Source organism: Agrilus planipennis, unplaced genomic scaffold (genome assembly GCF_000699045.2).
Source record: "Agrilus planipennis isolate EAB-ADULT unplaced genomic scaffold, Apla_2.0 scaffold102, whole genome shotgun sequence".
NCBI classification, from domain to species: Eukaryota; Metazoa; Arthropoda; class Insecta; order Coleoptera; family Buprestidae; genus Agrilus; species Agrilus planipennis.
This window is the reverse complement of record NW_020439034.1, coordinates 14,811-32,613: the sequence shown is the minus strand read 5'-3', so window position 1 is coordinate 32,613 and position 17,803 is coordinate 14,811. Positions and strand designations below refer to the sequence as shown.

The following is a 17,803-nucleotide window of genomic DNA, read 5'->3' as shown; positions in this document are numbered from 1 at the left end:
GACGTGGCTCCCACACAGACGCGGAGTTGTCACTGCGCAAAATGGCGGCGACTTGTTTAGCATGGCGACCGAGCAAACTTCACACTGTTAACGTTCCGTTTCACGCGAAATGTAACCACAATAGTGTTTAATATGTTTGTGGCGCGATATTCAAATTGTGACAGAGGACTGTTCAGAAATATATGGACAATACTCGTTTTTAGTACTAAAAAATTCTCTAAAATTATAATTGTTTTTTGTTCACATGCATTCAATATTCTTTATGTTCAAATAGGGTTTTAAGATTTTACATTTTTAAATACAAGTAATAAAAACCGAACCGAATCATACTCGACCCGGAATTAGGACATAACAGAGGACTGTTTTTTGGTGGCTTTTAGACCGAATTTATGAAATGATTATGATTCTAAATATTGATTAACCTTGGCTCCTTAAACAACAGGTTATATATTATGTGTTTCAATAAATAAAACTATGCATTAATATAGCCAAAGTAAAAAGAAATGCTTGGACCATGATTTTCCTGTTAGTAGAGAAAGGCCCAAATACAGGAGCAGTAAAATTCCATAGATGATCTTCCACTAAACACCATCTACTCTTCCCTAAAAGAAGGTTAAGCTAGTGTATAATTTACCCCAGTGTATTTTACTAATACTGTGCCTATGTATACTAAATCCTATGCAAGTATGCGGACATCTATCAGTATTATAAAAGGTTTTCTAGAAACCGGGACTTTTGGAAAATTAATGGTCACTGATGACGGTTGCGTTCCCCATTCATATTGGAACATGAAAAATTTCACTTTGTTCGTACTTGTGCAACAAAATTGCCGTCACGTGCCAGCAAGCCATGCATTTTCCACGTAACTGCATACATGCAAACGGACGTGCAAATCGAGTTGGGATTCAAAGTTCTTTCGTAACGTTGGAAAGACGAATAAAAACCACATTTTTATTCCAACGCATTTATTATCTTATGGACAGCAAAAGTTGTACTTTTCAACTTTGTTGGATTATCAAAAGTTATTCTTGGAACGAAAATGGCATGTCGTAATTTATAAAAGGGAATCTAAACTCTCGAGTTCGTTGGGCTGCCTAAAGTTAACTGAAGTCTGTTGGGTAGCCTACAATAATTTAAAGCCCATTGGGTTGCCTATATGTAACTCAAGCCCGTTTGGTTGCCTATAATTGACTCATGTCCGTTGGGATGCCCAAAATTAGCTCAAGTTCATTGGATTAACTAAAATTAGTTTTAAAATAAGAAACAGTAGATACGAGAACATTAAAATCGAGCCACTCCTTACAAAAAAAATATTTTTTTTTTACGTTAGTTCAGTCTGTACCGTTACCGAGCGGCATGGCCTAGAGGTTTAGACCATTGCTTAGCATTCGGGAGGACGCAGGTTCGATTCCGGGTCTGTCTGCCTTGGTCCAAGTTTTTCTGTGGTTTCCTTGGATCACTTAGGCAAATGCTGAGGCAGTAATATTCCACAGATAATCTTTCACTCTCTTCTGTCTTCATTTCGTCCGTCTCATCTTTCTCACCCNCTTTAGCATATGGTATCGAATTGGCAGGCCTGAAGAGACACGACATCCGAGTCATCTTCAAACCTACGAAGAAAATAAAACAGACCATCACATCAGCTGACACAAGGGACCCCTTTTAGCCACGGGGGTCTACCGCATACCCCGTTCCTGTGGAAAGGTCTACAAGGAACCACTAAGAGATCGATGGGAACGAGACTCAAAGTGCACAAAACAAACTGCCGGCTAGAACACTGAAAAGTCGGATATAAGCATCAGAGTTGAAAGGAACTCAGAAGATGCTCGTCACTCATGCTAGCAATAGCAACTTTAATCGACGACGGCTTTTAGATAAAAATCAGGATAGCATCAGTTCAAACTAGCTGATCTTTTGCAATTTATAAATTGTAGTATTTATTAATGCATAATCCAGATATCTTGGGAGTAATATTACTATTAACGCTGTTCTGATTCGGATCAAATGGCCGTCTGTGTTAGATGTTTCCAAACGTTTCGCTAGAACGTGTGGCGAGCTTCTTCACAGATCCTTCCATCTCCGATGCTGGATGTAGAACCTTTGCCAATTTGTTAATATTACTGTTGCATGTTAGGAACATTGGTATAAAAACTGTATTAAGAAAAGTATACGAATACATAGCAATAATACAATAGTAATAAAAATAAATACAACATATGGTACATTTATCCTCTATATTGCACCCAGTCCACATTTTTTTAAATTATCTAGTTATGCAAGTGCCCAAGTGAATTGTTTTAACAAGTAGATATAGTGAAAATTCGTTAAAACAACATCGATTACCACTACATGATTTATCATACAAAACAACGCTAAAAATCTTGGTAAATTGGTGTAATAGTTACTACAACAGGTGTTTTCGAATTTATCCATTATGCAATATTAATTTGAAATCATTTTTTCAATTTTTTATTTACCCACTACAAACTACCTCAAATTAATGAGGGAAAAATTGTTGCTGCTGTCACACCCCCACCGGGAATCCAACCCGGGACTTTTGGCTTTACGCACCAGTTTGTAGTGGGTAAATAAAAAATCGAAAAAATGATTTCAAATTAATATTGCATATTAATCCACTATTAAGTAACTAACCATGTTATAGGATTTCATATATTTAATGTATATATAATTAAGTTAATAAAAATTGACGGATCGTTAACCTTGTAGGTCGGTTTGTCGTGGTTGCTGTTGTCACCTCTCGTGGTTTAGTGGTCAGAACACTGGTGCGTAAAGCCAAAGGTCCCGGGTTCGATTCCCGGCGGGGGCGTGACAACAGCAATAATTTTTCCCTCATTAATTTGAGATAGTTTGTAGTGGGTAAATAAAAAATCGAAAAAATGATTTCAAATTAATATTGCTCTATGATCTCATTTTAGAATCTCTTGTTACATGAGTATTACGGGCCACGTATAACTTAAATAGAACTTCAGTCTCCTTATAACAGAATGGGTCGGTAGATGGTGATTAGGGAGAGACAGATGAGGCAGATGAAATGAAGGCAAAATGAAGTGAAATACTATCTCTGAAATATTTCTACCCAGAAATTATCAAGGAAGCCACAGGAACACTTAAGAAATAAGAGCAGGCAGGTACAAATGCTGGTTGGACACACACCTCCACTTCTTCCCATTTGGAGCCAATCTTGGAATTTCTCGAGATATAGAGCAACCAACTACTTGCGAACATTAATCTAATCTAATAGATTTACTTTCTTTTCTAATATGCCTCTAACTCTAATGTCTGAAAAGGAGCCAATTTCTATTTTTTGTTCTCCTACTCTCTTTCTAATACCTCTCTATTTTTAATGTATAATGTTCTACGAGGAAACATTGTGTACATTCTGGACAAACTACCACTGATTTCCGCATGAATATGATCTAATTAGAAATCAAGTTAGTCGACTTTTTCAAAACCCTGCATGAACTTTACTGTGAACAATAGAACAATATTATTAACCAACAACAAGAAAACAAAAGACTGCTTTATTTTAAAAACTGGAATTTACCTCGACTCTTTCCTATCCTGAGCTAATCTTCACATTTCCCTGACACTAAAACACCCCATATCCTTAACTATTTGTAAATACTAATTTAATATATATATCTACCTTTTCTCCTATTAGCTCTAATGTCTCTAGTTGTGTCCTACCAACCTATCTCGCGTATTTCTTATTGATTTCCAGAGCGCCTTCTATCCACGGTATCTTCTTTTTTTCAGAACGATTTTATATTTTGTATTTGATATGCGAGGGAAGAAGAAGTAGGGAAAGAGTGAATATAAGGATAGGAGACAAAAAATTAGAAGACTAGGAAGTCAAATAAGTCAGAACGGAAGGAGTGGAAGAGATATAAAGCAAAAATACATCCTAATAGCTATTTTTCCAATCTCTAATTGAATGTGGACCACCCAGTACACACTACCATCTATATAATTCATTACATAGTGGGCGCCGGAAATATCCTATTATCTTTTGAATTCTGAGACTGTCTCGGTGGCGTGAATGAAAGCAGAAACGGAAGACGTCTACCACATATTACCTAACACGAAGGATTATGTCTTCTTAATACACTTACTTTCCTTTAGGTTAGAATGTCATTGTACCCAGGCGACCGCGGGCTGATTTAGAGGTGAGCTTGTTCTTAATAGGTAATGTAGATATAATTTAATAAACAACCAATGGCGTTTTGTAGTTTTTAGTAGGACACTGTTTAAACATGCAACCCGTTTTATAGTAATATTAGGGTTAAAGTGACTGTGTTGCACAATATTTACTCTGTATCTCCAATTTTGCTTTGAAGTAAGTGCTAAATTTGAACGCTGAATATAAAATTTTAAGATGAGGAAATGTATGGATTGTGGGATATGATCACTCACATTGGGTAATAAGTATTTTTCGATGCAAAATCCAAATTTAGTATGGAAAAGTTTGAGCATTCATTGTTATCTCTAAAGATCCAGGACCATCCTCTATATTGGACCGAAAATAGGGAAAAATTATTAAATTTGTGGAGCATCCATAAACGCAATATATTGGTGCTATATTTCTCCATCAGAGAGTAATAGTACGCAGGTTGTTGGGAAATTAGCACAGGATTTGAATTAACAGGAATAACTCCAAATCAATAAAAATAGTTTTTTGGCACATTGGTGTGCTATTGGATATATAAATATATAAGCATGTTAACAGACACAAACTATCCTAGACCACTTAAAGCGCAAACAATAGTTCTCCTTTTTTCCCACTTGAACCTACTTGTTTCGGAACTTTTAGTGCTAAGATTTTGACTGGATTTTGGTCCGTGGTAGTTACAGTTCCTTTTACATTGGATGTAACTGACTTTACCAAAACTTAATTTTCTCAATAAGGTTAAGCAGGATTGTTGAAAAAACGATCAATACGTAATTTATTAAAAGCATCAATACGATTTTGGTTGGTACCTTCGGATTTTCTGAGAGTAATTGCTGGCTGAAGAGGACCAAGCTTAACGGTTCTAGAATAGCCTGAGGTAGAGGGGTTTTAGTTAGTTTGTCCTAGGACACCTTCCTTTGGGAATCCGACACTCCTTCTCCTCTGCTACAGAAACAAATAAAATATGACTAATTGCTAGATGTCTTCTTAAAAATGACTCTAACCAATCTTTTCCAGTTATTTTCGTGTCTCTATTAATCTGGTGATTAATTTTACTTGCTTCAGCAAAATCGTATGCTAAACGTGTTATTCCATAAAACACATTTGCTAGTTTAATAACATGAATAGGCATGGTGGTTTCCTGTTAAGGAGTAAAAGCAGGCTTTTCCCTAACTTTGTTGTTATCGTTGGCTTTTAACTTGTCAGGCAGAGTAGATTCCGAAATGTTAAAAGACCGTTCTGTTTCTCGTATGGTTCGCCCAGATTGCACGAATGGGATGACAGCTTTTAACTGATGCCCTTCTGTGCAATTGCACTTTTCGATTTTCCTTACATAAATGCGAGGTACTTTATGAAAATCTAACAAGTGGAAACAAGAAAGAAGATACGTCCATTCTCACACATAATTTATTACAGACTTTGCTATTTCTGATCGTCCCAACTAGGCGCTTGGGTACATTGAAGGCAGCCATCTTTAACGCAACTGCCATTGGCGGTCATTACGATGCAATTACAATAGTGTGTTTCTTTACAAATTGATACTACAAGCAGCTGTATAGGTTGTCTGATCAAATTTATATAAATTTTGAAAGTTGTGCAGTCCTTTTTGAATCACCCTGTATATGCACTTACTACTGTATGAAGACCACATAAAATTTACGTCAGAGTGGCGGACAATAATCATACATCCATTCCACTCAACCAAAATGTACTATTGCAACAGTACGTTTGCATGTTCCGCAGTGTATTACAAGATGACGCCATATGTTCCAGTTCCAATACTTCGCCTGTAACTACACTGGTACGTTGTATTGCCTGCTGCGCGTAATTCCCTCGCTTTCCTCGACTTCTTATCGTTTCTTTTTATATTTTGCCATGTGCACAGAATTGCAATTCCGACGATTACCTTACAATTAAAATAAATAGTAAGATAAAGGAGTCGGTTTTATAAAATTAACGAATGCAAATTCAATAAAGGACTTACACTGTACGTAGAACATTATATTATGTTCTTGCAGTGACAGTTCGGTCATTTAGATAATTAGATATTTTATCGGACCTTTGAAATTACACGGAGAGATAAAAATTGTTGCTAATAGAAATCCTGCAGTCAGCGTATCTAATTAAGCCTGTGTAATATGCCATTGTGGATTTAATCAAGATAATCACACGCTAAGGATGTCGTTAACTCTATAATTTAAAAGGTGATAACATTAATTTTCTTAATTGTTTCTTGCAGCTGTCGTGTCGGTCGGGTTAGGGACGCGTGTTGTGGGGATTCGTTAATCAGATGCCCTTCGCATGAGATTATAATTGAACATGTGTTTGTATCGACTTATATGAATGTATGTCGGCATAGAGATTATAACTGAAGTAACTTTGCTGTATCTAGGTATATGCAAACCGTGAAAGCCTACTATAATAAAATTTTTTTAACAAAAAAATTAAACCGCCGAAAATACTGAAAAGCGAAAAATAATAAACCTTTATTTTGTTAACCATAATAACCAAGTTCTTCAACTAATGTAAGTATAACTCAGTAATTTTAAATCGGCACTAAACAACCAACAAACAAAGATCACTAAATTACCTTAAATTTAAAGAACTATTGCATTTTAGAAAATACTACAAATGACGCAGTAAACGCCATCTGTAGCACGACGCTGCATTTTAGGATTACGTATGCTTCAACAAGGTCCACTTGTGTGGATATCTACTTGCTGAAAACGAATCCTGGCGTAGCCAACCGCAACGTGATAGGCACGTTAGCTTAATCGAATAAAATAATTCGAAGTGGTCTGTATTCTGNCGGGGACATCGCCAATTGATTTGACGAATATATGAACTTTTCATTAAAAAATAAAAACAGCCGGCACTTTGTGCCTCTACTTTGAACGAACTTCGACGTAGTTATAGACTTAATTTTTGATGTCTGGTACAAATTTTCAAAAGCCCTAAACAAAATTTAAATAAGTCATTTAATTAAATATATATGTTTGAGCTTTGAGCTTTGCCCCTGGTCTAAAGTGCTATAAATTCATGAAATAGGCGTCAATTTGCAGTGTTGTTCAATATAAAATCCGTTTCTACTTTCAGGTATAGAAAACTATTTGCACGGAAAGCTTCCTTCTAATTCCACAAATTACAATTTTGGGTGAGACAAAAAGGCATGCATGTATTCAAAGAATCACTTACCGTTATGACAATAGATTTTATTTTATATTTTTTTGTGGCTATAATCTACTAATTACTACTACTAATATTACTACTATTATTTTCCTACTATAAATCATCCCCTGTTTTCCTACCCTTAGGTTTAGATTTTTTTGCAAGTTTATATGGAACCAACTTCGGGCTATACCCTTTCCAATAGAAAAAGAACTATCAAAATCGGACTATTCTGTCAAAAGTTATGCGTGGTCATACATTACAATCAGTGAGTGATCAACAATCAGTAATCATCCCCTGTTTTCTTACCAGTAGGGTTGGAATTTGTTTTTGTAAATTTATATGGGACAAACTTTGGCATATACCCTTTCCAATAACAAAAGAATAATCAAAATCGGACTATTCTGTGAAAAGTTATGCGTGGTCATACATAAACAAAAAGATATATATGCGTCGATTTGAGAACCTCCTCCTTTATTTCGTCGGTTAATAAAAGTGAAATAAATACTTCATGATAACTACTCTGTTTAGATATTTTAAATATTTTAATAACGTTTTTGTCATGTTCCCACGAAAAGCTCGTTTTGCGTGCTATGAAATAGGGAAGATATGACCTTTTTTCAGCTGTTTTTCGATCGGGAGGCAATGAAATTAGTTATTGAGCGCATGCGCTCAATGTGTTCAATGACAATGAATTCCTAACCTCTAAATTATTTACTCTTATTTCGCCAACTATCAATTTAATGACGATCTTTCTGTACAAACATGACAAGAAATAGTATACGTACCTCGGGAAGAAATAGGGTTATCTCAGACTGCATGTTTGGCAATTCACATGCACTCTGAACAAATCCTATTTCTTCCCTCGATACGTAATGTACTATTAAGTTAGTTTTACATTTGTGCGCTGCGCAATGAGCGACCGCGCATCAATTTCGATATTTCTGACGTCATACACAAATCGTGAACAAAATCTTCTTGCCTACGCTGCAAATGTATACAGTAGATTAAAAAATTAAAATTCATTGAAAATTTTCTCAATAAAAAAACAAGAGGGATGTGTTTTAAAATGGAAGAATTTCTACTTAAGTGTAAAACCTTGAGCTTTCGCTAACATGAGCTATCATTAATCTGAATCTCTCTCGGACTTTCTCCCTAGTTTATTGTTTTTCTCTTAGACTAGGTCAGCTGGCATTTTTGTTGAAACATCTAATAAATTGTACATTTCTTTTATACTTCCCGTCAAGTAAAGACACCATTAGATTTCAGTTAGTAAGATAGGTTACGATTTTCCAATTTACTCCAGCCCGAACGTGCTATCTATTGCCGTGAAAATATTGCTCAAGGGGCTGGGAGGAAGAATGCGAACAGACGCCAGAAAAAGTTTAATAAATCACTGTTGGAGTGCTTCTCTTTTCATCGGAGTCAAAAGAAAAAATTTGAGGTCTCGTCCTTCCTTTATCACCTCGCAAATAGAGCCCTATGCCGTTTTTGTTCTCGTTGTTGGTGATTTTAAATCAACGAGTTCAACGCAGGCAAGATGGCGCAGAACGGGCTGGACTGAAGATGCCGCGTTGATGAAATGGTTTAATTTACTTTGGATTACTCTCTTTTGTCCCATGTGGCGAACTTTTTATGGATAGATTAAGCTCATAAAGTTCTAATGGCATCCGCTAAGTAGGTGGAGACTGGTTCAGATTCTCTTTGCATCAATTTTTCATCATTATAAGATTCATTAACAATATTTGATTAAAATGTGTTTGTCAAAAAACAATTGATGTTTGTTTGTGGACTTTGCTTTTTCAACAACACCATCGTAAAAGCATTTTAGCTTATAATGACTGAAATCAACAATTCCGTTAATTATCGGCCAGTTCTGACCTAAAACTGACTCAACAAACGTATCGTCATTGTTAGGTTAGCATATTCTCCAGAAAGGTTGTAGATATTTACAAAGAAAATTGAAATATATATATATATATATATTAGATCACAGGAATTAGAAGCAACGGTGGAAATATTTCTTAACAGAAACCATGCGTAAAAAAATAATCCTATTTACCATTAAAGAATAAAATTCTGAAGTTCCTCTCAAAGGGATAAAGAGAATATTGTTTAAAAGTCGCTTTTAAGTAAAAAAAAAAACACAGAAATCAGTTTTTTTGAAATAGCTCGAAGACAGATAGTGCAGGATTTTTTTATTTATGCTGATTTGTAGGTATTTTATCATCCTTCATCATCATCATAAGGTCGTCATTCCTAAGACTGGTTGGACATGTACCTCCACCCATTTCTATTCTGAGCTAATCTTCGCATTTCCCTAAAACTAGAACAACCCACGTCCTTAACTATTTGTGAGCAGTAATCTGATCTAGGTCTACCTCGACTCCTTCTAACTCCCGTTTCTGCCTCTGTTTTTGACTAGACCTTCATGCCTGCGAAGGTGTCCTACCAACCTATCTTACTTATTTCTTATTGACCTCCATAGAGTCCTCTGTTCTCCTATTCTTTCCAATACCTCTTAATTTCTAACCTTTTCTATCCACGGTATCCTTATCATTCGCTTTTAACAACACATTTCGAACGCTTCTAACTTTTTCTTTTACGCCGCGCCCACTGTCCATGTTTCGCACCCGTACAGCGCCGCGCTCCAAACATACCACTTTACGTAACAACCTTTTTCGAATTTGTAAATTAACCGTTCGCGAGCATAAAAGTGACTTCTTTTTATTGAAGGTGACACGACCCTGCCTATCTTCTGGTTTTTATCCCTACTACTCCTTCCGTCTTGACTTATCTGACTTCCTAGATACCTAAATTCAGCCACTTCTTCTAATTTTTCGTCTCCTATTTTTATATTCGCTGTTTCGCTACTTTTTCGTCCCTTACATACCAGTACTTTTGTTTTACTTTTATCAATCTATCTCCCCTATCATTTCTATTACCTAATCCAAAAGAACCTGCCATTGCACCGTAGTTGAACGTTTTATTCGGGATCATAATGTGATGGTTACCCGTTGCCTTACACAACTCAGTATTATGCATCAGAGTGCCATACCGATTCTTAACTTACAAAAAAACTTTCTTAAAAAATATTCATTAGTTTTCAAGATATTCCGTTTGTTTAATAAAAAGATCTCTAATGTTTAATTAAAATTGACCTATTAACGTTATTAAAAAATAGTTCATCCAGGTCTCAATTTTATGAATCTGTTATTTCCGTATCGATTATTATCAATTTTGACCTTCAAACTGGCGTCAACAACATTGCAACTTTTTCGGGCTGAGTTTTTTGACAATAACTTAAGAACAAATAAACTTATTGTCACGAAACTTTTATATTTCGATTACTGATAATTTTCTGCTAATTAAAAAAAAGTCGGTCCGGGACATTTACAAGCTGAGATAATTTTCTTAATTGTTTAATGTGCCAAATGTTTATTTGTAAACATTTATAGCTGAAATTGTACATGCATTTTATTGATAACTTTAACTTTGTAAATTCGTCTAGATCCGCTTGAAAAGGATCATCTATATGGACAAAATACAATATTAACAAAGTACCGATTACTAAGAATATCATAATTCTTTTGTTCTGGATGCATATTCGTTTTCGATCAAACGAATTCAAAATGCGATAAAGATAACGATACTTACCATCCAATTTTGATCTTTTGACCTGACAACGTCTTATAATTCGATAGAGCCGGCTGCACGCACGAGAAAACATGACTCATGCGGCGTTACCTCGCTCTGAGGCGTTCCATTTAAGGCTTGAAGTGCAAGCGAGAGCGTGAAACGTGCGACAAAGAGGCACAATCAACCTCCGCGTTCGCCAACGTTCGACATCTGTCTCTCTCCTACTTGAGAGCGATGCGTCTGCGTGGACAGCTGCTATACAATAATACATTTCCATTTACCTCCTTCTCTATATCCATACAAAATATCTATCAAACAAATACAATTAAAATTTTCTTTTGAAAAATGAAACCATTCCATCAGCATTTTCTTATGACATTGTCACGTTCAACTATCGTCAGTAAAGCGACTTTACAGACAACCGATTTTTTTTTTAATTTTGGATACCGAACGCAAATAATAACAGTTTAGATCGCAATGTTGACATGATAAACAAATAATTGTTATGTAAGTAACTTCTTGTTGTTGAAATAATTTAATGTTGTATAATGATTTCCTTTTAGTTCCACAAAATCATTCAATATTCTTCCTATATCCTCCTGAGAAAACCTTTGCCCTTTTGATAGATTATAATGATGATCGAGGCAAGTGCCTGTTCTGAAGCTGTCAAGAACAACGTCTGACAAGAACTCTTAGGTAAACTCTCATATTTTGAACAGCACACTTCCGGTTAGTAGAGCGATGCTCACGTTGCCAAGGAGAAATTTACTAATTAAATATTAAGAGCGTTCTCCTTCGGGAAGGGAATAGTTGTTGTCGGCAAGGGTAAATAGGGTAAGAATGCCGAATATGAGATACCATTTTTATTTTCGGCCATAAAACATAAATTATTGCACTAATCACTATGAATATTGCAATATTCGATAGGGTATTTAATAAAGTTTATTTATGAGAGATCGTTTTGTTTTAAGTATAATACATTTTTTATTATATCAAAAAATATTAAAAAGTTCAGAAATTACGTCTCATCAGGCAAATGGTCTCCTATTATGACATATTTAGGGTTTCTAGTATGAGATAGTATCTGATATTAGGCTCTTTAGGGTTTGAGTAAAGATTTAGAGAAAAAGGAAAGAAATCAATTTATATTAAACTTTTTATTGGCTATATTTTCTAATTAACAACATCATACTCCTAAATAAATAGGTCTAAGTATGACTTAATATATGTATGTAACGTACATAGATATAAAATAATTCGAAGTGGTATGTATTCTGTCGAAACTGCCAGACGCGGATCGCGATTTCGATCTTTTTGGATCTCCTCAGCGCGGCGCAGACAGATCCGACAGAACACAGACCAACTTTTACCTGCTGCCTTAACAGCGCGTTTTAGAAAATAGCACAAATGGCGCAGTAAACGCCATCTGTAGCACGATGCTACATTTTAGGATTACGTATGCAGACCACTTCGAATTATTTTATTCGATTAAGCTAACGTGCCTATCACGTTGAGGTTGGCTACGCCGGGATTCGTTTCAGCAAGTAGATATCCACACAGGTGGACCTTGTTGGAGCATACGTAATCCTAAAATGTAGCATCATACTACAGATGGCGTTTACTGCGCCTTTTGTGGTATTTACATAGATATAATTTATCTCATTATAATCACAGTGATTTTCAAATGGCACTTATTAAACAGTATCAAAAACAAAACTATTACTTCTTTTTGATCGACGCCATTTAGAAAAAGGATTCTTCGAATAGTTGTATTTTTATGTATATCCTAATATGAGATGTCTCATTACTTCAGTAATTTGTGTTTAGAATTCAGCAAGAGTTACAACGATCGAATTCTAGAATGTAATTATTGCAATAACGAGAGTCTTATTTCAAAAGAATTAAAAGGGTAAAAAGTTTTCTTCGTTGTTTCATGGTGCCAAATTAAAAAAAGGTAACAGAAAGCAAGAAACGCTAACGAGCTCTCGTAGAATATTTATTTCATTTTCTTAAAATTAATGAACAGTATAAAATGCTGAGCTTCCGTAGCCTATTTAATATTTGACCATGAATATTTATCATTCCAATTAAATAATTCAACAGTCGGGATTCTATTAGCAATCCTTGATCATTTAGTTTAATCAGGTACCAAAAACAATCCACAATATATGATATGTGGTGTATAGGAATTCAAAATAGAAATTCTAGATAATGGAATATTACAAGCTTATATTTATGATGCACTATGGAAATCTACTAAGATCGAAGACGCGATTTATGTCTAGAAGTATTGATAAATTTAGAACTAAAACATTATTCTCGTTCACGAGAAAAAGTAAACAGAACAACTATACTGAAATAAATAATTTAGTATTGGGATCCGTCAAATGGGCATCCACCATCTATTTGGTGGCAAAATTTATAACTCGAATGAGGGAAAAATTTACATAGGAACTGTGCACGCAAATTGTAAAATTGTTTATTGAAATAATAAAACACGTTAAAAAAGTAAAAAAGACGAAGTTTTTTTCTATAGTTAAATCAAATAAAAAGTTAATATGTTCAGTGAAAAGCTGCAATAGCACTTCAGACATAGATCTCCACTTTTCACTTACATTAACTACTTTCCAATAAAAATTAACCGTTTTATATATGTAAAAAATATATTCGGAAAATTAGAGAAAAAAGTAAACTAATAGAAGCTTGGATGAAAGCAGTAGGTATCAAAGAAGTGAATTCCGGAATAAAAATTTGTTCACGTCATTTTAATGCACATGATTATATTTCAGCAAGTATTTACCATCAGCCATAACCTTAATATTTAAAACTAGAATCATACTAAAATTATAAAGTGAGAAATTATTTATTCCTGTGTAATTGATTTAACACAATTCTAATGATACGATATAAGTATTTTGAGGTTAAGAACCTACCTGCTGCAATACAACAAAGTTGCAATAATGTGTTTGCAACGTTCTCTTAAATCGGCTTTGCACGTGCAAGTCATTGATATGATATTGCTTAAATCACCCAGAATCACCTCACCAATTATATAACGTGAATCACTTTTTAAATCCGAAGTTTGTAAAAAGTAGGCAGTAAACTTGACGGAATTTGAAGGCTAGCTTCCGGATTTGTTATTTCCGAATTTTATAATGTGATTGGCATTAAAAACACGCTCACCTTCAACGAAATTTCCTTTCCGAGGCTTTGTGTCAGCCCAATCACATATTGTGTCAATACTTATCATTTTATCGTAATTTAAAAACTTGGAAATTGCACGGTACACTATAGGAACTACGATAAATTTTCCCTAATCGGCGCAATGTTTTTAGGCTCCTCCCATTTGACGGATCCCAATAGTCATCATCATAAGGTTGTCAGTCTTAAGACTGGTTGGAGACGTTCTTCCACTGCTTCTTATCCTGAACTAATCTTCGCACTTCCCTAAAACTAGAACATCCCACATCCTTAAGTGTTTGCGAACAGTAATCTAATCTAAGTTTACCTCTACTCCTCTAAACTCCTGTTTGTGCCTCTAATATATCTTCATGTCTGAAAAGCTGTCCTACCAACTTATATCGCCTATTTGTTACTGATTCCCATAGAGTCTTCAGTTCTCCTTTTCATTCTAATACCTCTTCATTTCTAACCTTCTCTATCCTCGGTAACCTCATCATTCGCAGGTAACACCACATTTCGAACGCGTACTTAGCGTAAGATCCTAAAGAAAGTGCCAGATCGGGTCGGGTAACCGGTTTGGATCCGGTACTCCTGTATCTCTAATATGAAACCTAATATAATTTAAAATTTAAAGTTCTAACTACGGACGTGACGTTATGAAAGGGATTTACGGGAGGAGGCCATTTTAATTTTGTCCCGCGAATACAAATTCTAATTCAAATAGGGCATTATCCTTCGGGAGTCCCGAATAGAAACAAAAACAAGCTTTTCGGCAGGCATACATTCCCGTCGGCCACTGCGGCTCAAACCAGATATGAAAAGGTAGTCGCGAATTGTCAAAAGCGATAAAACAGAAGTAATTTATCATTTCGGAAAAAGGAACAAAACAGAAAACGGTAACACCGTCACCATCGCAACTCCTCCGCGATTTCCGTTTCATTTCCTCCCAAACCGGGCTTATTTATTGGGAGAACTCTTTGTGTTTCGAAATGGTTTATTTCACCTTTCATCGTGGAAAGCTTAATACGCTTTTCATACAGTTGATCCTTTTACTAGAACTGAGTCTGCTGCCTTTATGATACAAGTGAAATCTGACAGGGCGCCAAAAAGAACTTCGGCTACGTTCCTTTTCGAAAACCACTTCCGCTGGTTGTCTTGTCTTCTTTACGATACAACGACTACTTGATTATAAAAAAAAAAAAAACAAAAAAGAAGATATTGGTAACAGAAGAATATGGAAAACTGTGTTTGATGTTGTAATCGAACAAATGAAGTGCATAAAAAGCATTTTTAAATTTAAGTTTCTTTTCTCCAACCGATTGTTTTAAAAGAAAACAATTGCAGTAGAAAATACTACAAATGGCACAGTGAACGCCATCTGTAGCACGATGCTAAATTTTAGGATTACGTATGTTCGAATTATTTTAATTGCAGTAGATTTTGTCAGGTAATCTTTGATGTATGTTGGGTTGTATAATTTAGTGTTCATCGTTATGAAATTACTTATCAAATAAAACCCTACAAAGGGCGCAGTAAATACAATCTGTAGTACAATGCTACATTTTAGTGAAGTTCAATATGTTCAACAGGGTCCATTTATATTGATGGATATCTAAACCTATCAAGTGACCTATATTTTCTACTGCTGAAAGCTAAAGCTGCGTGAAAGCAATTTTTCCTAAAAGTAACATTATTTTAAGTAAAAGTTTCCGTATAATAAACTCCCAACCTATAAAACATCAGGATATCAGACTAGCAGAGCCTGCTCTATTACAGCCACATGAAGACAGGTTCATAAATGTTCTTAGAGTCATTTTCAAGAAATTAATTACACACATATCTACATATACATTTTTTGTGTGCCTTCCAATATACATAAGTTGATCGTTTTATTGAATAGAATGTAATACTTATATTAATGAATTATTTTCTTTTGTTGCAGTTTTACTCCCTGTTACAAAGAGAAGTGGTTGCCAATAACACCCTTCAACATGAGGCAGTTACCATTTTTGCCCCCATTAACGAAGCATTTCAAAAATTGGGACTTGGAAAAGAAGATGATCCCCGTTTGGTACGATACCATCTGAGTAAGTAGCAATTTTTACCTATCCTTGTTTTTTATGTTGGATAGTAAGGATAATATTGGAGACGATTTATTCGTTTTTACCATTTACCTGTCTTTTTGTTTGAAACGAGTACCTTGATGTGAAAACACGTGAAGTTTTGCCTTTGTAACGCAGAAAAAAATTATTTTAGCATATACGAGACAACCCCATAATCAAAACAAATTGATTTTAATATAGCTACTCCAAAATAAAAGTTAAAATCGTTTTATGTCAACTGTATCGTCATACCTAGGGAGTTCATCACCATAAGGTCGTCAGTCTTAAGACTGGTTAAACAACCACCTCCACTCTTTCCTATCCTCAGCTAATCTTCGCATTTCCCTAAAATTAGACCAACTCATATCCTTAACTATTTACGAGCAGTAATCTAACTTAGGTCTAACTCTACCCCTCCTAACTACTGCTTCTGTCTCTAATACGTCTCTGACTAGACCTTCATGCCTGCGAAGGTGTCGTACCAACCTATCTCGGCTATTTCTTAATGATTTCAATGAAGTCCACAGTTCTTTCTAATACCTCTTCATTTCTAACTTTCTCTATCCACGGTATTCTGATCATTCGCCTGTAACACCACATTCCGAACGCTTTTAATCTTTCCTTTACCGTCGCGTCCATGTTTCGCACCCGTACAGCACCGCGCTCCAAACTTACACTATCTTTTTCGAATTTCTAAATTAATCGTTCGCGAGCATAGAAGTAACTCCTTTTTATTGATGTCGACTCGACCCTGCTCTATCTTTTGCTTTATATCCCTACTGTTCCTTCCGTCCTGACTAATCTGACTTCCCATATAGCTAAAATCTAATGTTTTGTATATTTTACTCGGAATCATAATGTGGTGGTTACCCGTTGCCTTCCACATCGTAGTATTGTAATTTAGTGGGGAGTTACCTTCCATTTATTTTAATTACTATCTTGCGATTCTCACGGGCACGGGATTGAGATACACTCAGTCAGTAGCCGAAAATATCGCTACCAATTTTTCCTAGGAGCTGAGCAATAGCAATAACTTTCTTATGCGTGCGACACTAGTAAACTATCTCGAGTTCATGAGATTGCCACTTTTCCCTGACTCTTCACCATCATGTCGCCTGGGCTACCCGTACTCCCTTTGATGAATGTAACTAGCGAGGTCACACACTGCGAATCTTACCGCAGTTTTTTTAGTAAGCATTCAGCTATTTTCCGAATTCAGTGATATCGGTTGCGGGTACCCTTAGTTTAAAAGGTGGTCGTAATGTGGTCTGGCCATAGGGCAAAAAAAACTTGTTTGAATCCCATCACCTACTAATGTTGGAAGACGGTAAGTACCTCCGGAGTACGCTGCAATGTAAGGCTCTAGGCCCTCTACAACCTCCTTTCAGGAATGTTGGGACTGGTGTGTGAGTGAAAAGAAAGATTGTATCTGTGGAATAGTATTGCCCCAGCATTTGCCTAATTGATCCACAGAAAAGATTGGAAACCACAGAAAAACTTGAACCAGGGCAATTGAACCCAG

The 17,803-nt window shown here is 35.5% G+C and overlaps 1 protein-coding gene across 1 annotated transcript in view; it reads left to right on the top strand.

Annotated features, from left to right (window-relative positions):
* The window catches only part of LOC112905050 (fasciclin-1-like), a gene marked incomplete at its 3' end in the record, with an annotated part of 224,498 nt that extends 208,232 nt beyond the window's left edge, over positions 1-16,266 (top strand). The window contains 1 exon segment of the mRNA XM_025976652.1: positions 16,122-16,266. Within this exon segment, the coding sequence (XP_025832437.1) occupies positions 16,122-16,266 (145 nt within the window).
* Positions 16,267-17,803: the final 1,537 nt, after the last annotated feature.